The sequence below is a fragment of the Perognathus longimembris genome, chromosome 22, assembly GCF_023159225.1.
Source record: "Perognathus longimembris pacificus isolate PPM17 chromosome 22, ASM2315922v1, whole genome shotgun sequence".
NCBI classification, from domain to species: Eukaryota; Metazoa; Chordata; class Mammalia; order Rodentia; family Heteromyidae; genus Perognathus; species Perognathus longimembris.
The window spans coordinates 30,291,696-30,317,022 of record NC_063182.1 but is presented as its reverse complement, the minus strand read 5'-3'; the positions used below and the strand labels follow the sequence as shown (position 1 = coordinate 30,317,022).

Genomic DNA, 25,327 nt, shown 5'->3' with positions numbered 1-25,327 from the left:
GATGATGGTGTACTAGATAGAAGAGTAGAGGATTTTAAAGTCCAAGAACAGTTCTCTTTCCCAAATTTCCCTTTTTATAATGCATTTCTTATAATATGCTTATATTAAAAGTCATACACAGGGACAAACCATCAATTACATATGACATATGGTGCTCTCTTTCAGAAGAAAATTGGGCATTGCTTTTCTGATCTTAAAATTAGAATTAAGGAATGTTTAGTGAATTTGTGAATTAGAAATAACCAATTTTTTTTGGTGAGAGTCTAGAAAATCTGGAGTCAAGATTATTCTCAATGACCTGGATGATTAGAACTTAATCTTGTTGATTTTTCCATTGTTAGGGGAAAAAAATTCCCTTTATTTTACTTGCTTCCTTACATTTTATCATTTTGGTCTTTTTTATTTCATAAATGAATCCATTGTAAAACTTCCTAAGAACAAGATTAGCTGTGTATATATTTAAATGTAGCAGATAGAGCTGGTGATCAAATATTGCATTACAAAAAGATAATTTTGTTAAAAGTCAAATAATTATTTCAGCCTGAAAAAAAAATCTGAAAAACATCAAAGCAAAGCTACACAACCCCTGGCCCAGAGGTTGAATTAAAAAAATAGTAAGTTAATCAGAATAGTGGTATTGTAACCCATTCCCCTGATTTGGTGAGAGAGACTTAAAGGAATGGTCAGAGGGAAGTAATAGGTATTTTGCCTTTGAGAATGAAGAACATAGAAATAAGCAAAGTCTTTACTTGGGAGGATACATTAAACTTTGACAGGAATAGGAAGTCAATTAATTGAAAGTAACAAAAATCTCCCAGCCAGATCCTCCTTGGTATTAATTATGAAGAAGAAATCTAGATTACATTGAATATTTTTTAAAAAATGACATAATAACTAGAAGACATTCAAACATAATTTCTCATAAATTACTCTGCTCTGTTTTCATGAGTAGTCAGTTAAATCTCTAGTATTCTGATCACTAAGATGCCTGGAATGGAGAAGACATATTGAGGAAAAGATTCTATAGGCTAATCTTTGTAAAACTGAATATTAACCATGTTTGTATTAAATTGCATTATAGATTATGGAAATGGTATTCTACAAATAATCTGCAGTTTCTGTCAGAGATACTTGTTGGATTATAAGGATGATTAGGAAGTTGTATGAGATTACTCTTTAAAAGGATTATTACTAGTAATTGGTGAATTTACTTGTGTATGTCATTTGGGATACATTTCCTCTTAGCTGTTACTACCCTTTACTGAAATTGACTGGCTAATATACTACAGGCAAAAAAAAAAAAAAAACAACCCAAAAAACAACCCCCCCCCCCAAATCTGACTTTTTAAAGAGAACAAACAAATGCTTTTAGAATGATCTTATATTTATATTGCTTATGAAACTAAGTATCTTCTCATTTTTACACAGAATATATGTTCCAGTTGAAAACATGGAGTAAGTTTTAAATATGCGTGGTTTGTGCAATTAGAAAAAATATACAAATACTGCAAACATGTCAAAATCACAGAATACACACTGACAGCTAGTGCTCTGAAAACACTTTATTACACAAATTACATTCAGATATTGAAAATAGTGTTCTAACAGCGTAACCATCTAAAAATAAGACATCCCAGAAACACACCAACTGAAGAAAAAAATTAAAAGAATTTAAATAGAGACTTTTTTTCTTTCTCTCATTGCAATATAATGTTAGTGATTTTAAAAAAATAGGAGATTTAGCAGCTTTGTCCTCATGTAGCACAAAGTTTCTCTTTACTGCCACAGGCTGAGAATGCTGAACAGGAAAGGCACCAAAGAAAGACACTGGCAATGGAGTGCTATTGGGAAAAATACTGTGTTCAAGCAGAGAATGGGGTTATTTACATCCACAAAAAGTCTCAAAAATGTAAATGAGCAAACCTTCCATCATTAGATTAATAACTAGGATGGAGGAAGAGGACTGTTTCTCTATTCTATGTTCATAGAAAGACCATGGCACTGTTGTGAACTCTTAAGAAACTCCTCAACTAGAAATAGAAGCCAACTTAACCAAAATGGAGTAAATAAAGTGTGTACAGTCCTACACAGACTAGTACAGTGGACAATAAGAAATGCACAGAACTTTAAACGTGCTACAGGGAAGGGAATCTGGCATTCTTGGTAAATCTCACTCAAGCCGCATGGAAGCGTGGTTTTCAGGAGGACGGCGCTGGTGCTGGCAGAGGGGCTGAGTACTCCTCCTCAGATTCACTCCCGTCCTCCTCATCCTTCTCTTGGTCGCTCCCTTCCGTGCTTAAACGGTCGAACCCTTTGCGACTATAACCTTTGCGGCTGGCGAAGAAATTCCCAAGGTTTAATCCTCCAGTTCCCTTTCCTGCCAAAAGCAAACAGCAATGTAGAATTGAAAGGAAGCTGGTGCACAGGTGGTTTCTTTCTCTGTGCCCTTGAATGGTAAACTAGTTCTAAATTTGGGGCTAAGACAGTTTGTTTGAAAAGAGTGACATTCAGAGAGGCTTTTACTACAGAACCAGACAGATATCCCTGCACATGCAAATAAGGAAGAAAAAGCTTTCCAGAACTATGGAGTTTTTTACAGGAAGATTTTGCATTCCCTTTTCTCCTTTAGCTTGTCTCTGCCTCTGTGAAAATGGCATCTGCCAAGCAGCAATTCATCTCACTGACTTTCTAAAGGGGTCATATGCAGTGTCACGTGCGTGGACATGCCAACAAGAGTGACAGAAAACTTACCAAAGACAAATGAAACTGGAAAGAAGGTAGGGAAAGCAAATGATCATACAGAAATGGCAAGATGGGTTCTATTAAAAAAAAAAAAGATAACTGGGAAATCTGCTGGCAGACTTTAGATTATGGTTGGCCGTCTGCATTTATACTTGGGGATCTTCTACTGTCTCCCAAGAGCCAAATGAGGAACTCCCTCCTTGCTTCTCAAGGATGGGGGCGGCGGGGGGGGGGGGCTGTTGACTTTAAACCAAACTGAAAGATTCTAAAAGGTAATGGCATACCTCTAAATCTTCCCAACACTCTTCCTGAACTGGCCTCCAGTTTATGCTCAGAATCTGCTGGGGTGAGGGGAACAAAAGATGGTACATTTCAAAGTAAGTCCCAATCACCTTCCTAAATCTATGGACTCAACTTTCAACACAAAACCTGGAACTTTAGTTAAGGAGGCTTTGTTTTTTTTTAACACACATATAAGTCTAAGAAAAGAAGCAAGTACAGGGCTTTACAGATACCAACATGCAAATGAAGCTTTAGCTCCTGCCTATGACTCTTATAGACTACAGTTTTGATAAACGAATTCCTTCAGCCTCAGATTTCTTCTCTGAGAAACGAGGGATCAATGACCTTATGTTTAAGGCTTTTGATGGGACACTGCAGAGGCTGAGCCTAAAACGTGGTGTCAGGTACACATACAGTAAACACAACACAGTTTTGTTACTTGCATTTGGGCAGAATTAAGTTACTAATTGTAAAAAGATGAAAGCTTTGGTTGCTACAATATAGGAATGGTTGCGTTAGGCCTTACTATTTTTATTAAGAACAGTGTATGAGCTCTTTAAGCTGACATGTTGAATTCAAACCCCTTTGTACAACTACTTAAAATAATTTATTTATATGTATATATATATTAAAAAGAGAAAGCTTCGGGTCCATGCGTAGCATTTCCCCTGTGAGGAAAGCTTCCACGAAGGTAAAGGACAACAAACTGAGTATTCTCCAAGCACACATGGTGCTCTCAGTGCTCACTGTGGGGCTTCCGTCTCCCACAGGAATGGGCCAGAGAACGGATTCTCTGTTTCTCGTGTGGAGGCAGCCATCCCGATGGATTTCATTTTATTTCCTTTGTTGTGTATTTCCAGATACATTTCCCACACAGAGAAGCCAGGCTCAGGGATTTCCTACCAAGTCTCTCACCCGGGAATGGAAGCAACATCGTGGAGACAGCTGATGACAGAAGAGAGGCCGAAGAATTGATAGGAAAGGGGAAGATTAAAAAAAAAGGGGGGGGGAACAATCTGGTAGGATTGTTAGAATGCGAAACATGACACAGGCAGTTACACAGATAGGTGGGGCGTTCCTCACTGCGCTTCGGAACCTCAGGGTCTGATGTAGAGAATCAGTGGTGCCCCTATTGAAATGGTGTTTAAATAAACGAAGGTCCTTAAAAAAAAAATGCCCTATGAATAGATGGTAGTATTTATCAAGAACTTATGCTAGAGAAGTTATAATATTGATCTACTTTTGGAATTAAATGTGTTTGACTACACAGTATGGCATTTCATTTTTTTCTAAATATGGATGAATGATGGCCATTTTGTGTGATTCTGCCTGGATTTCCCCTCTGAACACATCCCTGTAATGTCAACATGATGCTACAATGCCATGTTTTGCGTCCCTAACAGCAAACAGCAGGGTGATTGCCTAGTCACTCCTTCTACTTTGGGTTGGGAACCAGAGTTGCTGCCACCTGCCCCTGGCCTTCAGATGCTCTGATCTTCTGAGTATTTAGCACCATACTTATCACCCTCGAATATAGCTATAACATGTGTCACATCATGGCATCTCTTCTACTTATTTTGTGAGCTCCATTCATTCTTTCAATCATTTTTCCAACAACTATGTATGAGGCCCCTAGTGTGAAGAACTGTTACTTGCACTAGAGACATATCAGTAAGTGGTAAATGAAGGTAGTTGTTTCTTTCTCTTTGTTCTTGCACATGACAGTTCCAGATCCACAGCAACAGCAACAGAAGTCCTTTCTTGGAAGAGCTAACTCTCTCTCTCTCTCTCTCTCTCTTTTTGCAGTTTTGTGACTGCAGGTGAAAGGCAAAAGAAAGTCTCAGAAAAATTTCCGGTTACAATTTATGAAATTGACCCCCTAGTGTTCTGTTTCCAAGTCCCTTTCTGGGTCAGGGTTTTGCCGTGGGCACTGAATCCTAGCCACGCTCGCCTGAACCTGAAATAGGATCAGATGCTCTTTACTGGCTCACTGTGCTCCTCATGCTGGTCCACATATTCCTTCCCAGACACAACTATGCTTTCTTGCCTGAGAAACTGGGGACTCTGCCAAGGGACTGCTCCAGAGAGGTAGAAAATAGGATTGAGCTAATTATTTATTTGGATGTCCTGGAAGGAACTCAGCTCTTGGGTTTTACATTGTGATGATGACTTTTTAAAAAATGAAATATTGACTCCGTTATTGGACTCCACTTTGTATAGTTGAAAAAGGCTGATGGCCAAAATGATCCCCATTCAAAACCTACCAAATGGTTTCTTGTAGAAATAGTGGTTTCTTGAAAGTTCTGAAGTTTGAAACAACTATCACTCATTATTCAATTTCTCATGATCTACTTATTTGCTAAATGCTTCACCTCCATTATTCCGTTGAATTCTGCACAGCCTCACAGGGTTTAGAGAGATTAAGTAACTTGCCCAATGTCACGTAGCTAGGTGCTAGGAGCAGTCTGATGGGAAATAAATACAACTTCAAAACAGCAGACCCACATACTGTGAGGAGGGACCTGCTTCCTCCACCTGCAGCCAATCCTGCCCTGACTCTGTAACACATACTTTCACTGGAGATAATACCTGGGCATGAGCCAATTGCTAAGAGACAATGGTAAAGGTTATACTATGATGCGTTATCTAAATTTCAGAGGATCCAGACATAGTTTCTACCAGAAACTAATTACAGACGATTTTTGAAACGTAGACAATAACATCAAAAACGGTAGAGAGCATCAAAGCAAAGCAAAACAAAACAACTCCCAAAGACACTAAAAAAAAAAAACAACAAAAATTAGGAACAAACTCCTGAGGGTAATTAGGCCAAACACTTTTTTCAAAGGCAGGTTCTAAGTTCAAGGGGCTCATTTTACTTGCCTCCAAAGGCCCTTGATTTTTTCCACCGAATAAATATGACAATGGCCAGCAGGACAACCACCGGAATAACCAGAAGGGTTGTAATGAGAACCACGGGCACTCCCGAGCCTGGCTCTTTGCTCAGTCTCTGTTTCTCTTGCATCTTCTGCAATTCTGAGGAAGTGGGTTTGTTCTCCATTTTGGATTCAACTTCCTCGGCTTCTTCAGGGAAAGAAGAGTTCACAATATTCAACTGACTTAGAGATCTCTCGACCTTCCCTCCCACCCCTGCCCAGTCAAATCAACAACTCTTCACAAACCGCGTGGTACATAGGGGTCGTGTGTCAGTGTCTGAATTTAAACAGATGAAAGCAGCTATCAAGTGGAATGCTTGTAGTTATTCCTACCACATGGTTTTCCACTCCAAAATGTTTCCTTTCATTCCATCCTTCAATCCTTTTTTAGGTATAACTTAAAAACAAACAAACCCATAATACTTTGTTTGCATTTTTCCAAAGTTAAGATCAAACAGTAAACAAGTTTGAGCTCGAATCCCAACTCTCCTATACATGAGCTGTATAACTTTGGGCAAGTTACTTAAATTTGGCCTTAAGTAACCTCACCTAGAAAACTGAGATAATAACATCTTTTTCATAAAACTGTCAGATGCAAATGTCTGTCATAAAGATGGTGCCGATCAAGTATTTGTTTCCTTGTACTTCCAGTTTGTTAATTTCTTCCATGTTCAATGCAATATTTATACTTCATATGTATATATATATATATATGTATATATTAATTCTAGGACTTCAGTGAGGAAAAGCAATCCTATCTTTTTGGGGGGACTGGGTTCTTTTACCTAGTTCTCAACAAAAGAAAATGAACTTAAAACTTTATCATTTCATTGGTGATGGAAAGAATTGATACAACTGTTCTGTGACACTGGCAGGCATGGGTAGTTAACAGACTTGAAGAACTGTTGGGGAAAAAAAATACAGAATCTACTTCACTGATTTGAATAACTCCTGACTTACATGAGATTAGTCTTTGAGGCACCTGTGACCCAAGAAGCACATGTGTGTTTGTGCAAAATCTTTTGGAGTACAAAAAGGGTAGTCAGAATTTGCTTTGGCTAAACACTACAAACTTATTTGCCACAAGAATCACAAAGTTTCTGAAATTTCACTGTCTCGGGATACCTTTCTGCTCTATAATATACCATGTATGACATGACCTCATAGAGATTTTGACAAAATGGGCATGATAGGTAGCCTAACACAATCAGGAAAATGAGGGTGATGTTGAGTAGATAGAGGCTTAATTTAATATCTTGCCGGAATCTTCTAAAAGGAAATGTTTCCAAAATTAGCACACTATAAATATAGTTTCTGATACAAATAAATAGTCAAATTGACTATTTTTGCCTCAACACTTGGAGCTTGCCCCTCCACAGAGTTGGCACAACTATTGGGCACTTTCACTGTGTCAGGCATTCCTCTCCTAGAACCTTCATGCCAAGCCTGGGGTTAGGTGCTATCATTAGTACCATTTCTGAAAAGGGCCTCAAAGTCTGTATTTCCTTCCTGATGCTGTGGATAAGGGGAGACTAGACTTTTTTTTTTCTTGTCCATTCAAATGATTCTTTGCAACTTGGAGAAGAAGGAAAGAAAAGACCTGATTCCAAGATGTTGTTCAAATTCAATCTTTTAAAATCTCAGTTTCAAAGAGAACTATGCCTGTGATTTACACTTGTCCTCACCACTAATATGCCATTTTTGCTTCCTATAGAAAATTTACATAAAGTTGCTCTGTATTTAAACTTGTTCTACATTGAAATAGGAATGAAAAATAATAAAATACATTATGAGATTAAGAAGCATAACATTAAGAATTAATAACTTGGTATTGAACTATTCAAGAACTTGCTGCCTTTTGATGAGGGGTCTGTTTCTATTTCAAGGTGGGTGTTACCCGAACAATTATTTAATATTATTTGTCATTATGTGGGTTAATTTGAGTTACTATTAATACAAACATTATGCTAGACTAGATCTGGTTACTTTGACAAGGAAGAGCCAACAGGACCTCCAGTAAATAGAAAGAAAGATGAAGGACATTGGTAAGAGACAAAAAAGAACCAGCACGGATTTCACAGAAAGTGCAGAGAGCTAGCCTAGTGAACTTGTAGAAGATACGAATGAACCACTTTGGAACTTCATGATTTCCACACTAATTCTTATACTTTGATTGTCATCTATTAAAAAATGCTTGAACATTTTAACTTTTAAAACAAGCTAAATTTTATTCAATATTTTAAAATAAGATGCATATTTTTTTAAGAAGAGACTAAATATTTTAAAGATTGGTCTCAGAAGAAGCAATATTGCCATCCTTCTCAGGAGTCATGATAGATAGTAATCTTCAGATTTATCATAAAACAATATTTGTCTTTTAAGAATGACCCCCCAAACATTAAAAATCAAAAGGTGTCACCTTCATACTGTATCGTAACTTCTTGTTATGAGAAATCTCAGTAACTTGATAAATGAAGAGTGAAGACATTCGTACTAAGATTAGCTAGGGCATAGAGTTCTGGAACATTAAGAGAAACTGAGAATGACACTTTTCTAAGATGCCAGACATCCATCTAGAACAAACTGTCTTCCAGTCTTTCAAGGTCACAGTTCTCATGGCATCCCTACAGATATTTGGAAATAAAAAAATGAAGATGCTATATAAAGTTATTTTTTTCTCAAGGCTCCGGGTTTTAAATGCTATCCCCATACAGTCCTCTTGGCCTTTGTCATTGATTTGAATGGAGTCATGCTTTTTGCTTGGGACAGTCGATACCATAATCCTCCTATTTAGCTTCCCTGTAGTGGGTATGATAGATGTGTTCCACAGCCTTTATTAGTTGAGATAGGATCTTGAAAACATTTTATCCGGACTGGTCTCAAACAACAATCTCAGCTTTCTGAGTGGTTAGGAATACACATGTGAGCCCAAACTCTCAGATATTCTTTTTTTTTCTTTTTCTTTCAAATCATATTCATTAATGGTATAAATGTTTTAAATTTAAACATATATTCACTGTACCAACAAACTAATTTCTTTCTTATCATATAATAATAATTGAGATATACAATAAGATGGAATTTCTTTTCAGATGTGGTTTGCGATTTCTTAAACATTTCTTGATATTATTGTGAGTTGTGTTCCAAATAATACTCTATTTAAAAATATATTTCATTGTTATTGTAGAGGTGATGTAGAGAGGTGTTACAGTTATATAGATTTGTCGCCTCTTCCCTATCTCTCCCATAAGTTTTCCCTTTAGCCCCACCCACAAATTGTATAGTTCATTTTCCACACAGTATCTACTCTTCTATGCACTTTATCCTTTAGAAAGAGAAGTGGCCTGCACCCGTGTGTGTGTGTGTGTGTGCGTCATGCGTGCACGCTCACGCAGGTATATGGCTTTCCTCTTTTAATTGAAGGCATTATAATATCTGGGACAGTAAATGGGGGCATTCTTAATACAGCAACACTGCATTTGCTACCCAGTTCATTACAGAGATGAAAAACTGAAGATTGAAGGCTTTAGATGGAATCCTAGCAAGTAATACCTTGAAAAACAAGAAAAGTGTATTTAGTGATGAGGCCTCTCACTTTCTCACTTTTCTTCTGTCTCTCTGTGTCTGTCTGTCTGTCTCTGCCTCTCTTCTTTGCTCTGCAGCTCTCTTAAATGCAAAGTGCTTTCCCAAACTGTACTGTGCTCCATTAGCTTAAGAAGCCACCTGCACCAGAGAGGTTTTTCCTTTGTTGGCTTGTTTGTTTTATTAATATTCTTGAGACTGATTTACTACTATCATCTTTTATTGAAGATGGAGTATAAAGACTATGCTTTTGATGAGTTATCTGTTTTATCCCTAATGACTGTCTTTGAAAATTTAAATTATTCTCCTATGTGTTTTCATCATCCTCAAGTCTCTTATTCCTGCAACTCCTACTATGTGACTGTTCACAATAGAGATGAAGGGTCATCAGGGGCGATTTGAGCTGGGCCATACCTCAAGTGTAGACCACCTGTCTAGCAAGCACCACAATCTGAGTTCAACACCCAGCGCCACCCAAACAAAACAAAAACAAAAACAAGCCTCTCAAATTTGGAGATTGAAAATAAATACGGATCTATTAGGTTGTTCAATGTGAACGGTGCAGTTTGAATGAAGCCTTACAATGTGGATCAAAGATACCATCTAGTAATCAAGCATGATTTTACAATCCTTTTTGTAATTGAGAATGTAAGCTTACAAAACAAGCTTTAAGGAGAGTTACATGGATTCAAAGTACAAGAGAATAATTTCATTTGAAATAAAGAATTTTTTAGGTATTTTTAGGTTTGAAATGGGGAAGGGTAGAAGGTAAGGAAGTAGGAAGGAAGGAGTGAACATGTTCAAAGTGTACAGTGAGCATGTATGAACACAGCACAATTAAACCCAATAGCATATACAGGTTCACTAATAAAAAAACTGGATTTACTTCAGTAGAATTTACTGTTTGAGCTGCTAGATTTTCCCATAAGACTGGGAGGTTTTCTGACTGACCAAGTTGGGTACACACCAAGGAGACAGAAAGTGGCCCAGAGGAAAGTGTTATTCACCCTCAGTGGCCACTCAAGATGAGGTCAGTGTGACTGAGCTGTTCTGAACAAGCCAAGCAGTTCAATCATACAATCACAGATTTTTAGGTATGTAAGAGAGAGAGAGGGAAAAGGACAGAGGAGGGGGAGAAGAGAGAGTGGTAGAGGAAGCTCTATTTAACCATTTAGGTTGAGACCATTTTTGAAATCCTAGAAATTTAAGTGAAAACTACAACCATTTTTGTTACATTTCTTGGAGGAATTCACAGTGCAGGAATTGAGAGGGTCAACCTTTCCTCAGCAATATAGTCATAGGGGAAAGAATAAAGGATTTAGTATGATTTAAAAATCTGCCTGTAACATTCCCTATCTCTCTAGTAATTCTAACCCTTAAAATGTAAAATGGGGAATATAGTGAGTACTATATGACTGGTACAAGGTTTAACCTCAGTCATTTTCATATAGTCATTTTCTTTCACCCCATAAGTAGCTATTGTCAACAATAACCTGTTTTTCAACATTTTTTTATTCTAGGACAAATGTAGCTTACCAAAAATTATTTGTACAGTAAGCATCAAATGCCTTCTTTAGTGTGTGTGTATGATATGAATGCCACTAGTGTCACCTAGAGAAGGAGCTCTACAAATGCCAAACAATTGCTACCTTTGAGTGACAGTATTCTTGCCCCTTTCAATCTTGAACTGGCAATATTTTGTTATCTGCCTATGTAAAAATCCTTAAACTCCCTCTTGGTTCTTGCTTCTTTCCGTCTCTTTTAAGCCTGCTTTCATGAGAAAGGAAAACAAGTAACTCTAAGGTGGAGTCAGATTTTCTTAGTGAATAATTTCTAAGGCTACTAATAACAGAGTCACTTTGGTACTCATTAGGAGCCTCTTACAAGAAAGGTGGTGGTGAGTTCTCACCTAGACATGTTCTGTGAAAGTCCTGTAGAGAGTAGAAACTGTTCAAGTACCAACTGATTCTGCAAAAAGGATGGACAATTGGGCAGATTCCAAATGAAACTAGTAGCTGTTTACTAAAAGCTAACTCCTATTTCCGCATGTGATATCCCAAATGAAGAGTAGGCCCGTGTGTGTGTGTGTGTGTGTGTGTGTGTGCACATGCGTGTGTGCACGTGCATGCTCTAGACTATAATTCCCTTCAGGTCAGGCACACTTTCACTTCCAGTGTACCCGCTATAGTGTCTTCCATGTAGCTCTCAGTAATCTTTGGGGTTAAGAGCGACTATGATAGAAAGTTGGGGAATGACTGATCTTTTCATAGGACTACAGCATTACCTCACCCGGTGTAATTTTCTCTTCTTTTTACTGGAGCCCATTAAGGAAACGCCTTTTCTGGTAAGCAACATCTTTCTGCTGGTTTGAAGATAACATACTTCTGAAAGTGACTATTTGCCTTTTTCTCGTCTCCTGCTCACTGGTTATATATTTATCACATTTTCAGTCACATTCCATCACTTGGCATCAATGGTTTGGATCATTATGACTACGCCATTGGTCAGAAAAAGCCGTGGCAGCATTCAGGTTTAAAGGCTCAGCACACAGCAGAAGTCATGGATAATTTTCCAGGTTACATATGTTTAGCCCAATCAAGTTGCAATCAAGAGTCTTAAAAGAATTCAATACAAATACCCTTTGGTTTCACAATCAGAAGAGGAATTTGACCAACCTTTGATTTCCTGGACCTCAATGCCAGCCTTTTTCACCGAACGATGTTCAATTTCTGTAACAGCCCAACAAAGAGGAAAATCAGAATTCTCAAAGAGTATTTGGGAACTTCAGTATTAGTTTTATCAGGAAAATATTTTCTAATGCATCATATATATTAATGATGGTTTAGGAGTCACATCTATGGCTCTTGGATAAAATCTCCTAGGGAAAGCTGAGCATGATAAATCTGAAATTCTCTTCCTCCTCCTTTCCTTCTTGTTTCTTCTTCTGCTTCTACTTCTTGTTCTTCCATTTCTTCTCCGTCACATCCCTCTCTCCCTTTCTCCCACCTCTCTTACCTCCCTCCCTCCCTTCCTCCTCCTCCTTCTCTCTCTCCTCTTCCTCCCTCTTCCTCCTCTTCCCCCTTTCTTTTATCCTTATTGGAGCTTGGGACTCTACTCAGAGCCTCATGACCACCACTAGGCAAGTGAGATAATATTTCTAGGACATTTATTTTAGGATGAGCTTTTACTTTTGCACCTCATGATATTGTCTTGTTTCTGAAATACCAAGTGGTTCTGTTCGCATGTACCCAACATCTTAGACAGATGACAAGTTTAGCCATGTTGGGTGACAAGTCTTTTAATCAACATATATAGATTTGACTAATTAATACACCAACAATGTTTTGTCTCCAATGGCAGTCTTACTGTGCTACTGTACTATGTTCCAGATTTATCATGCTCTGGATTATGATTCGTTTTTTTCCCCTTAAACTTGTATGCTACATTGAAGTGTTTCTCAACCAGGATGGTATCAAAATGACATAGGCAAACTTTCAAAAATCATAAGCAGTTATGTGCTGGTGGCTCATGTCTGTAATCCTAGCTACTCAAGAGGCTGAGGTCTGAGGACTGTGGTTCCAAGCTGGTCTGGGCAGGAAAGTCTGAGAGACTCTTATATCCAATACTCAGAGAAGGCTGGAAATGGAGCTGTGACTCAAGGAGTGGATCACTAGCCTCGAGCCAAAGAAGCTTGGGGACAGTGCCCAGGCCCTGAGATCAAGTCCCAGCATTGGCTTGTGCATGCATACACACACACACACACACACACACACACACACACACACACACACCCCACAAATACCATACCTCCTCTTTTTTCTCTAAATCTTGGGAAGGGACTGACCATATGTATTTTGAAAATCCTCCCTTAGTGGCTCAGATATGTATCATTCATTGTACAGCATCAACCACTTACTAAGATCAAGAATCACGTTCTTATGTAAAAAAGGAAGGCGTTGGCTACATTTCTGGAGTCTTTTTCTATCCTTGAGAGTTTTAGAAATTTTGTTTTAAAAGTCCCTAGAATTACCTATCTATCCTTTTTTTTTTTGTCTGCCTGTATCTTTAGGATCCTCTTTGAAAATGCAGATTATAATGGTTACACTTTTCAGGGAAATGTGAAATAGCTTCCAGGGTAGAACATTCTAAAGGCATCTATGTGTACTCTATTAAACTGGGTCTTTATTTCAAAACAGTAAAATAATACTGAATATGGTAGCTTCCAAATAAACTGGTCTCTAAGAGCTATATCAGATCTGCTTAAAGCTTCTGGACTACAGAGTTTGCTTTTAAAATAATTTATCCATCTTCCTTGTTATAATTTATGTTTTTTGTTATTATTAACATTTTTCTTCACTAAGTTTTCATCTCCTTGTCATTTCCATACCTAATACTATCTATTGCCATTTTGGATACCCCAAATTTGTTATCTTGAAGTCTTTTCCTGATGCCACTTGCTGTTTGGACCTTGCCACATTTAAGAAGCATCTCTGAACATCGAGATGCATGGCCAACTCAGCATTTACCACATTTCAGTTTAGAAAACATGTTGGTTAGTTAGGCATATCCTACTTTTAAAGAGTTAAAAATAATATTCCAAAATGCAATTAGAAGAGTCAAACATTAGCTGGCTAGAACCTGATGGAGCAAATCTGTCCACAGATATTTTGAGTTACTGAAAATAGAGTAATTCAGTATTTTGGAATGCTGAAGCCTAAATGGAAAGTGTAAAGTGCTTCTCGTTTGGGAGAACATGTCTGATAAAGATGGTGCTGTCCCTAAATGCTCAACAGTTACCGAGCGCTAAAGAGTCATGTGGGAGTAAGCTCCATGGAAGCAAATCACCCTTCTGCTTTGCCAAAAACCACCTCTTCCTTCTGGAACTAAGCTGGAATTAGCACAGGCTTTGAATTTAACAGACATTACTTCAGGCATCAAGAATTTCCTGTGGCGTATCTGTGGAAACAAGGGGGTAGCTGCCAGGAAAATAAAAGGAAAGAAAACCCAAACAAAACAAAATAATGTTTCTCTCCATTTAAAAAAATCATTTAATTCATGGAATGGGTAAAAATAAAGGTGCGCGGCTCTATCTGTCTCTGTCTTTCTATGTGTCTCTCTGTCTCAGTCTCTGCCACTGTCTTTCTCTGTCCCTCTTTCTTAAACCTAGGGCCTTGGGCATGTGAGTCTCAACCTGAGTCTCAACCTGAGTCCCCCCCAAATCTTTGAATTACTGCCTTCTGTCTTGGTTTCCTATTATCATCACGAAGAAGAAGAGAAAGAAACACAAATGTCTTGTTTCACATTTTTAAAGACTAACAGAGATGGGAAATGTAGAAAGTTAAACACAGAATTGAGTTTTTCTTAAACCTACTCTCAGTCACGGTGAATTTCCACACTGTGTTCATGTGAGCGTCTCCAACGTACACGGTCCCATCTTCAGATGCGACAATATCATGAGGCATGTCAAAATGCTGCCAACACAGGAAGCCATTTGTTAGTGTGGGGAGTCTCTGCTTGAATCACCACAAAGGCAGAAATCAAAGCAAGACATAGAACTCCAATCACAGCAGAAATAATTCCCATCTAAACAATTCTACGGCCTTGGGGATTCACTCATTGATTCATTTGGATCCTAAATGATCCAGGCATACTTCTAAACACTGCGAAGTCCTAAGGGCCCCCATCATTGAGTTTGGACCCTTTTGAAAAATGAGAAAATTTGAGTAAATTATTTTCACAGAGTTGTTTGGTTTCATTGCCTACCTAATTATTTTTTATTATTTTGCCTTCATATTTCTCCTACTTATTAATCAGTGTCAAATTTGCCATTTTAATCAAAAGAACCACCTACTTATTGTTATTATTATTATTGTTATTTTTGATACGGAGGAATGTAGATCATTCCCACTCAAGGACATGAATGTCCTTGTAGAAGAAAGAACTGAAAGTTGTGCATGAAAGCATGTGCAGAGAAACCATATGTACTTCCTTTGATTATGGGGAAAAAATGGCAGGTGCCTGTGTATTTTTACATTCACAGATTTTGGACAGCATTTAACAAAACTGATCTCTGCTGTCCTATTTGTTTCCCTTCAAAAATGTAAAGCTAGAGATAGTAGATTCAGATGTAAATACTCCGAAATAATGCAATGGAAGAAGAGGGAACCCTGAAATAGGTGGGAATATAAGTAATAGATACACACAAAAAAAGGCAAAGAAACAAAGATGTAAAATCTGACTTTTGACTTGAAAATAAATCTGTTCTTACATAGAAGTTAATATATGCTATTATCTCCCTTACTGAAACTTAATCTTTATGATGATTATACATTAAATAAAATTCTGAAAGATTCATAATCTAGTTTTAGTATACCAAGTCAATACAGAATACATTTCTATACTTTGGCACAATATCAAGCTTGTTTACTAAAAGGGAAAGCAAATTTAATCACCGAGTAAGGTTGTCTTTTTGAGTTTGCTGTATTGACCCATAAATTGTAACTCTATCTTTGCAGAATGGTGCCTGTTGGTGTTTAGACACAGTGCTTACTGAAATTTTAATTCAGGAATCCTCAGATTCTTACGAGTAAAGGGCATTTTGAGTCTGGTCTCTTGTTTAGTACTTAGTTTTGATTTATAAATTAATGATTTAATTAAAGTTAACATCTTAGTTGACACAGTACTTAATCATGGAGTTAGCAAGGCAAATACTCTGAGGACTTTGCTTATCAAAAGATATGAAGAAGTTATCTTAAATAGGAATAACCATGAAAATCAGATAATTAACAAAAACCTGATTATGGAGGAAATACACACATATATGTATATATATGCATATATATGATCACTTTATTAAGTTTTCTTCTTGTGATAGCTATGTTCTAATATTGCTTATTGCTTTTCAGAAGAAACAGTCCTGTGAAAACCCCAGAAAGAAATCTGTGATGGAACCTTTAGTGCAGACTGATTTTTATTTGGTTTGGACACTATAACCTTTAGAAAGCTTCGGGAGGAAGAGATTATGTTCTGTTCTGCTCCAAATTATTTATTGTCATTTAGTATATTGCCTGATACAAAGTAGAAACTTAATTCATATCCTTGCAATAAAATTTGGTAAACTTCTGACTAAATGACATACTAAATAATTAATTTATAAAATATTGAGGCATTTGAAAGATTTTTTTCTACATCTAGCAAGTCTGGTATCTTAATGCATGTAAGAATTACGGCTATCAAAACTTTCTTTGACTAGTAGCTTATAATTGTTGCATTATGATCCTTGTAAAGCCAATAGAACTTTACATACTTTGAAAATAATTTTTGAGCCATTTTGTAGATTGGGCTTTCTCAAACTGTTTTTCCACAAGCACATTCCTGCAGTCTGTGAGCCTTCTGGTCACTGGCAATCACAATGCAGAAGAAATACCAGGGAAACTGAGCCACAAACTCAGTGTGTGAAAACCAGTACTTTTAGAATAAACAGTGGCAAACCATTGTGATGCCAAACTAACCTTTACTCTCGTCCTTAAACCAAGTCGATAGAACTGGACTAAAATCCAGGAAGTGCTATTTTCAAGTCTTGTTTAGTAAAGATATATATATCTATATAGATATATCTATCTATCTATCTATCTATCTAGATATATATCTATATATCCAAATGTCTACAGGGTGTAAGAGAGAAGCCATCATTCTCACTAGAGTCAAGACATATGCCAAGTTTAACTTTAGAATTTTCATGCCACACTACCTGAGATATTAAAGGATATTAATTCTAAATCTAACATCATTTTAGTATTCAACCATAAATATACCAAAGAAAGTTGTAATGTCTTCTAAATGTTTTTCTTAATCAAGTACAACTTGATTGTCAAGGGTCATACATTAGTTTTATTCTTATGAAAATGGAAAAGTAAGTAATGTATGGAATACCTTGCGTACTGGCTTGAAGACATCTATAATTTCCCCACTGGAAAAGTTCATCACAAATCCCTGTACAGGTTCTTTGTCCCCAAAGTAAGGTTTCCCATTCACTGCAAAGAGCAAACCTGTGACAAAAGAGCCAGTTAGGTTTTCTGTAAAATATGGACTGAGGCTGGCCTTCCACATGCACATTATACAAACAAACAATATGTTCAGGGTTAATCTGTTCCCCTCCTTAGCAAGTATTACCTACTGAGCAACTAGACGTGAGGCAACACACTAAAGGTCTAACAAATTTTACTTCAAAAATTAGAGAGCCAGTAGAAATGAAGAATATACAATTATTGATACATACATATACTGACAGATATAAATAATATAGGCATCCTAAATACAAAGGGGCAAAATTCAAAGGACTCAAGTCAATCATTTTAGGATAGCAGATCTTTTGGAAAATATGCATTCTCTGAAATCACTGTAAGAACAATCAGAAAGACATATGCAAAAAAACTAAGTGCAATTAGAATATAAATAGAATAATAATTTGAGTTTTATAAACAACTGGAACTTGAAAATATGAGATGCTCATCAGACTCTTTGTATTAATGTGCTTTGTAGTAATTTATCTCCCTTGTGTAGTAATGCTTCTCTGAAATAATAGAAATAGTGCTATTTGATTAAATAGAAACTTAGATATCTGAATGAATGAACTAAAGAATATACAACACTAGTATTGGGAGTATAGTTTTGTGGCTGAGTGCTTGTTTTCATGTACAAGAAAGTGAATTTAGCTGCCTTTACCATAAGACTACAAACCCTAAAGCCTTGTTGAAAATAGTTTCATTTTTAAGATTATAGAGATCTCTTAGTATAATAAAATAGGTATTAATTACTGTTTTGGGGTATTATAAAGAAAATTGTTTTTCTAGTATTCTGTTTTTAACCTTACTTCTTCTTTTCTCCAGGTATTTACATTTTTATAGTTATTTTTGTCATCACCACCTTCATTAAATGACTGGTCCTAACAGAATAATTCTTTGAGTTTAAGGTAAAACCAATCAGAGCATTTCTCTTTTGTTGATGTTAAGAGTATTTTATTACTTATTCTGTGGAAAAGCTAAGTTTGCGCTCTGTACAGAACCTGAGTTGTTTCATTGTATGTCTTAATGCATAATATATATATGTATATATATATATATATACATATATATATATTAAATTGGGTGATGGTGGCTCAAGCCTGTAATCTTAGCTGCCCAAAGGTTGAGATTTGCGGATCGCAGTTCAAAGCCAGCCTGGACAGAAAAAGACTCTTATCTCCAATAAATTACTCAGAAAAAGCTGGAAGTGATGCTGAAACTCAAGAGGTAGCACAAGCCTTGAGCAAAAGACGCTCAGGGACAGTACCCAGGTGCCGAGTTCAAGTCCCAGGATTTCTCTCAAGTTTTAAAAAATTATATATGCATATAAAATATTATAATGTTTAATTGTAAAGTCAATGCTACTATAACAGTGTAGACATTTTATATTTTAAGTATTTTTTTATAGTTTAAGTTGTTCAGTATTACTTAAAGAGAACGTATACTAAGTTACACTAAATGTGATTGTGTATATCGTATTTTATAAGTTTGGATTCTTTTTGAAATTTTTGACATTTCTTCAAGAAAATAAATCTACTTGAAAATAAGGGAAGAAAGCCTCAAGACTTTATTGATTGTTGCCTTTCCCTGATAGCTAGATATAAGCCTCTTTTTTAAAAACCGTATTTAAAAGAGCTGGCCACCACTTTTTAGAAACATAAATGCGAAAGAAATATTTTGAGAGCTGATTCTGTCAGACATATACCATCTGTTGATGATGTATGAAGACAGTATTTATCACTTAGTAACTAGAGCAGATGATCATAATTAAAGAAAAAAATCAATGTTTGGGAATATTTTAAACCCAATAGAAACAGCTGTTAAATCCTTTTGATTTTTCACTAATTCTGTAAAAGGAATAGCACCACTTGACTTGAAATGATTAATGCTGAAATACCACCTTAGTGTTTTTAAGATCTGATATATAAAGCATCTTCAACCTCTTCACAGAAAAATTAGTAAAATTCACATTAAGATAAGATAAAATAATTTTAAGGGAAGAGTACAGGGTAAGTAAGCAATCATACACACACAGAGGATGAAATACCTGGTATATATGATATCGCAAATACATTTCTTCCAAATGATTCATGCTTAATCTCTCTCACAAATTCTTTGGTGTCAGTGTTGAAACACTGGATCCGTCCGTTTTCCCTGTCGGCCACACATAACTGGCTCAAATGAGGCACAAGGACCAAGCTGTGAGGAACACTGAAATGGCCCGGGGAAGGGTTTCTCCCCGAAGATGCTACAGAATGAAAACAAGCCACAGTTACACCGCTCAGGAAAACTGTCCAAAATGTCACCATACAGTTTTGCAATTTTCCAAGTTTGCGATAGGAAATCATAAAATACCACCACTGCCTGTAAGTTTATTCCCACAAACATATCACCGATTTTCTATTCGGGCACATTTTTAATGAACGTAATTTTTTTTCCTCCTTTGTGAATGGTGTGTGTGTGTGTGTGTGTGTGTGTGTGTGTGTGTGTGTGTGTGTGTGTGTGTTGGAAGTGTGACTAAGTGAACTGAATTTATAGAGTAACCCTGTTTTCTTCACTGGAGAGGACAGGTACGTGTCATGAAATGTGCGGAGTGGCTAAAGGCTGGTTCCTGGTGATGTCGCCTAACGCTGGTTCCTGGTGATGTTGCCTAACGACTGCGATTAGCTATCCAGACTCTCACTGGTACCTTCTCCCCACTGTGCGATGAATTCTCCACTTGGTGAAAACTGCACAATCCGGCTGTTGCAGTATCCATCTGACACATAGACAGCTCCAGTGCTCGGGTCCACAGCCACATCAGTGGGTTGGCAGAAATGGTTCTGGTCACTGCCCGGTTGCATGCTCCTTCCCAGGATTAAAAGAGGGTCTTCTTTACTGGTCGCATCCAGTTTGAACACCTTTTACAAAAAGAGCAAAAGCCTTATCTATTTCACATGGTTATTCCACAATCCCACCAAGAATATCTGCACATCATGAGACTTTAAGCACCTAGAAACGTACTTAAAACAACTAAAAGCAGATACCCTGAAAACACTGCAGGTAAGAATCAAAGAAACACTTGGGCTCCTTGGCACAGGTCAAAACTTTCGTAATAAAGGCCCAGAAACACAACAAATCAAAGAAAGTTAGGGACAAAGGGGACAGCATCAAACTGTGGAGCTTCTGCATGGCAAAGGACAGAGCATGCAAGATAAACAGAAAGCCCTGAGATTGGGAGAAGATCTTCACTAGCCACACAACAGACAAAGGCCTCATATCTAAAATACACCTAGAACTCAAATAATTAATCAAAACAAATCCTGAAAGAAACAACGGCCTCCTTAATAAATGGACTAAACTTAAAGTGAGACTTCTCTGAAGAAGAAATGAGAATGGCCAAGAGACACATGAAGAAGTGCTCAACATAAAAGAAATGCAAATAAAAAAATTGAGATTCCACCCTCACGCCAGTAAGAATGACTATTATCAAGAAAACTAATAACAACAGACGCAGAGGGGATGCGGCCAAAGGGAACCCTACTACGCTGTTGGTGGGAATGTAAACTGGTTCAGCCACTCTGGCAAGCAGAAGGCTAAACATAGAACTCCCCTATGACCCAGCAGCCCCACTTTTGGGCATTTACCCAAAGGATCACAAGCAAGACCACACTAAAGTTACCAGCACAATCACGTTCATGGCATCACAATTTACCATCACTAAAATATAGAGCCAACACAGATGCTCCTCAATAGATGAACGGATCAAGAAAAGGTGATGCATACACATAGTGGAATTCTATGCCTCTATTAGAGAGAATGACATTGCCCCATTTGTAAGCCAATGGAAAGACTTGGAAAAGACTATACTAAGTGAAGTGAGCCAGACCCAAAGAAACATAGACTCTATGGTTTCCCTCATTGGTAATAATTAGTAAATTACAAGGATAGACCTAGCAGAAGATCACAATAGCTCAATAGCTATGTCCATATGAACACATAAGATGATGATAGATGAAATGTACTCCAAATTATGGAAATAAGCGGTTTATCACTGTTGTTATTTTCAGTGTACTATATGAAATTATGTCTTTTTTTTCTGTCTTTCTTTCCTATGGTTTTACCCCTGATGTCACTGTAACCAATTTTGGTACTCTGGGTATTGTATATACATTTATTGGAACTTGGGAAGGGAAGAGGCACATGAAAATGGAGAGACAAAGGGGAACTAATACTTATAAGACAATATGCTGTAAACCAACTGTAAAAATTGGGGGAGGGAAGGTGAGAAATAAAAAGGGAGGAGGGAACAAGTTTGATAAAAAAAATGTCCTCACTGCCTTATATATTAAACTGTAACCCCTCTGTACATCCTGTGTGTTTTCTGGCTCAGGGGCTTAAACTCAGGGCCTGGATACTGTTCTTAAGCTTTTGCCCTCAAGGCTAGTGCTTTACCACTTGAACCACAGAACAATTTCCAGCTTTTTTGCTGGCTAACTGGAGACAAGTGTCTCAGACCTCCCTGTCTTGCCTGACTTTCGACTGAAATTCTCAGATTTTTAAACTCTTAAGTAGCTAGGATTACAGGAATGACCACAAGCCCCTGGCTACCTTTTTGGATAATATTTCAATGATGTCAGATAATTGATGAGCAATAAATTCTTTCAGAGATGATTCTGAAGATGGATGAAAGAACAATTTAGTGACTCATGACTAAATCTTCCCAGTCTTGGGTTGTATTTTTTTTCCCCTACAAGTATTTTTCTTTTCTTTCCTTTCCCTCTTTCTTGTCACCTACATTATTCTTAATCAGGCTCCCTTATAGAGGAAGAACTTAAGATTATCCTGTGATTGAACTATAACTAGTTTATAAATATATACATACGTATGTATGTATGTATGTATGTATGTATGTATGTATGTATGTATGTATCTTTTGAGGGGATACCTAAGTTTGAATTCAAGGCTTTAAGGCCTTGTATATGCCAGACAAGCATTCTACCACTTAAGCCATGTTCCATACCCTTTGTATTTGTATTTTGTGTTTTTACATAGGGTCTCACTAATTTTGTTTGAGCTGGCCTAGAACTTGAGACCATCCCCAACTTCTTCTGCCTCCCCAGTAGCTGGGATTATAGGTGTGTGCCTCCATGCCTTACACTTTTGAATTTTCAGACATAAATGTGTTTACCAGAGACCTTTCTTGATTCTACATATGATTAAGGTGGATTAGGAAACAAAACTAGTTATGAAATCGAAATAAGTCCCAAGAATAAGGAAAGAAAAGCCAATGTATGAAACCAAGAAAGAACATTGGAAGGGCCCATCCGGGTGTTGGAGTGGTGCTTCATATCTCGCCCTAAGCCTCCCTCCAGCCGCAGGGAGAATTGCTAGAGAAAAATCTCCGGGGTGAATGGCATAGACTGAGTAACTGTGTCTTTCCAATTTATAGGTTGAAATCTTAACCTCAACATGCTGGTATTACAGAGTGGGGTCTTTGGGAAGTATTTAGTGCACTTGTACGAAGAGACCCGAAGTGTGTGTTCACATTGTTTTCTTTACCCTCGGATGATTCAATGAGACACTGGCCGTCTGCAAGGCAAAAGAGTGCTCTCCGAAGAAGCCTACCATATCGGTACACCACAGCTCGGATTTCCAGATCCCGAAATGAAGGAATGAAGGAATGAAGAAGTGCATAATACATAGCTATACCAGGCTCAAGTGAGCAATACATGGCTGTTCCATTCTCTTCTTACGCACTGACTGAATCACAGAAAGAGATGTAAAAAACCCCAGAGCATGTTGCAAGCTCATCCCTGCTACCTTCTACTTGAAACCACCAAATGGGAAGATTACCTGATGGAGAGCCACGTCTGTGACCCAATAATTCCCATCTTTGTCTATACTTAAGCCATGAGGCAGGTAAAACCTTAAAAAAAAAAAAGAATAATTGCTTTGATTAGAATTCCCCAAATGTACATGAGAGCAATTTATTTCTCATTAATCCACAGGGCAATATGTACACTAGTAAATGTACTGAAATAAATTAAATGACGATTACCTGGTACCACAGAGACCGCCATGTGACAAAGCTGAAACAGTATTTAATCAATCATATTAAAGTATAAGTGAAACTTACTCAAAAATTGTAAATATTAATTATAAAGTATGGTCTATTTGCATAATTAATACAAAAACATCAAAATGAGACAGGTTCTAAGCTCATAAATATTTGCATTTGAGAAATAGGAATTGTGCTAATTATGTTAAGAAACATCAATGGATTTCTACAGTTTGAATAGTTACAATATACTACAAGTAAATGACACATCATGTTATATGAAAGACTCAACATGACTTAGGACTTTTAAGAGTACCTAGTGAAGTTGGCACAGTCACAAAGAAAAGGATATCCAGAGAAAATGAAGTGTTAAGTTAGGCACTCATTAGAGAATCTTAATCTATTTAGCAAGTCAGTATGGATGATGTATGTAAGACATTAATCATAAACTGATGCAGGCAGAGGCCTACAGGAACCTGGGCAGGATTAGTCAACACATGGGTAAGACAGTTAAGGTGGTTCTGGTGAAAAATGACATCTGAGAGTCTCAAGCCTCATCTGTCAGCTTGAGCCTTAGTTTGGTGTTGGCACCAGAGGCTTTTTCTTCATGAGCCAAGTCTGTAGCCTTCTGATCTAGCCTAATGGAGCTAGACCTCTGTTTTGGTGGTTGAAAGGGATTGTGATTTGCTTTCACACTGGCCCCCTGCTGCTGGCCAAGCTGATTTAGCAGCCGTGTTTTCATGTTCCCTCTTCACACCTTTCTGGGATGAAGATGCCCTTGATTAATGAATACAGCTCCAAAGAGACAGGTTCACACATAGAACAGTGGAGTGGCATTAGCATTTGCCCCTTGATTTATCATCTGAGGATGCTATTTTTAAAAATGTAAATGTCATTATTGCCATGTCCACAAGCAGCTGCATTCCAAACAGTGGCTCCCTGTCTTTCAAAGAAGCTGGCCTTCTCCCTGCTTAAGCAGATGGAGTAGGCATCGTTCCTGAAGCTGCCAGGTTACAATGGTTGAGGAGACTCGGAAGCAGGTGGCCCTTTCTTTCAATGACCATGAACATCAGCCAAAATAATACTTTTTGGCTGCCAAATGCCATCTAGGAATAAGACCACATAATGAGTGGCTTTTCAATCCAAATTACATGTGCATGCTAAGGAAAGCTAAAAATGGTATTTCTGTTAGATGAGAAGGAGAAAAACCTTTTATTCTTATTAACAGAATGATTACATGATGTGTTTAGTATGTAATTTTTCTGCTGAAGAATTTTTGTTTAGGCATCAGATATAGTAGACCCAAAAATTACTTTACTAGGTTTTATCTTAACAGTTCTCTGAAGCTTAAAGAACACTTATAGAGATTTAATAGTATCATCTGTACCGAGAACAAATTAAACTCTGATTTCCAAAATTATAAATTGATAAATTAACCATATTGGATAATCTCATTGTATTCATTAATTTTATATTTTTATGACATTCATTGTGATGTAATGACAGATGTACATAATGTGTATTGATTAAACCAAACCAGCAATTTACAACATACAAGCTACATTTGATTGGGAAGATATTTGAAATCTATTAGCAATTCTGAAATTGAGTACAAGATCTGTATAGATATTCCTAAATGAAGCCAAGTGAATAGCCAATGGCTAAATGAGCAAAGTGTTTTG

The 25,327-nt window shown here is 37.2% G+C and overlaps 1 protein-coding gene across 8 annotated transcripts in view; it reads right to left on the bottom strand.

Annotated features, from left to right (window-relative positions):
- Nucleotides 1-1,547: 1,547 nt before the first annotated feature.
- Nucleotides 1,548-25,327, bottom strand: part of Pam (peptidylglycine alpha-amidating monooxygenase) — a 155,367-nt gene continuing 131,587 nt past the window's right edge. For 2 of the 8 annotated variants that reach the window (XM_048331140.1, XM_048331144.1), the window contains 9 exons: nt 23,441-23,513; nt 20,295-20,505; nt 19,653-19,853; nt 17,475-17,590; nt 14,914-15,013; nt 12,218-12,271; nt 5,908-6,108; nt 3,027-3,080; nt 1,548-2,377 (listed from right to left, as the gene is read on the bottom strand). In XM_048331140.1, the coding sequence (XP_048187097.1) occupies nt 2,199-2,377; nt 3,027-3,080; nt 5,908-6,108; nt 12,218-12,271; nt 14,914-15,013; nt 17,475-17,590; nt 19,653-19,853; nt 20,295-20,505; nt 23,441-23,513 (1,189 nt within the window). In that variant the 3' untranslated portion in view covers nt 1,548-2,198. The remainder of the gene's footprint in view (nt 2,378-3,026; nt 3,081-5,907; nt 6,109-12,217; nt 12,272-14,913; nt 15,014-17,474; nt 17,591-19,652; nt 19,854-20,294; nt 20,506-23,440; nt 23,514-25,327) is intronic. The other 6 variants (XM_048331141.1, XM_048331145.1, XM_048331142.1 and 3 more) reach the window with 3 other exon arrangements.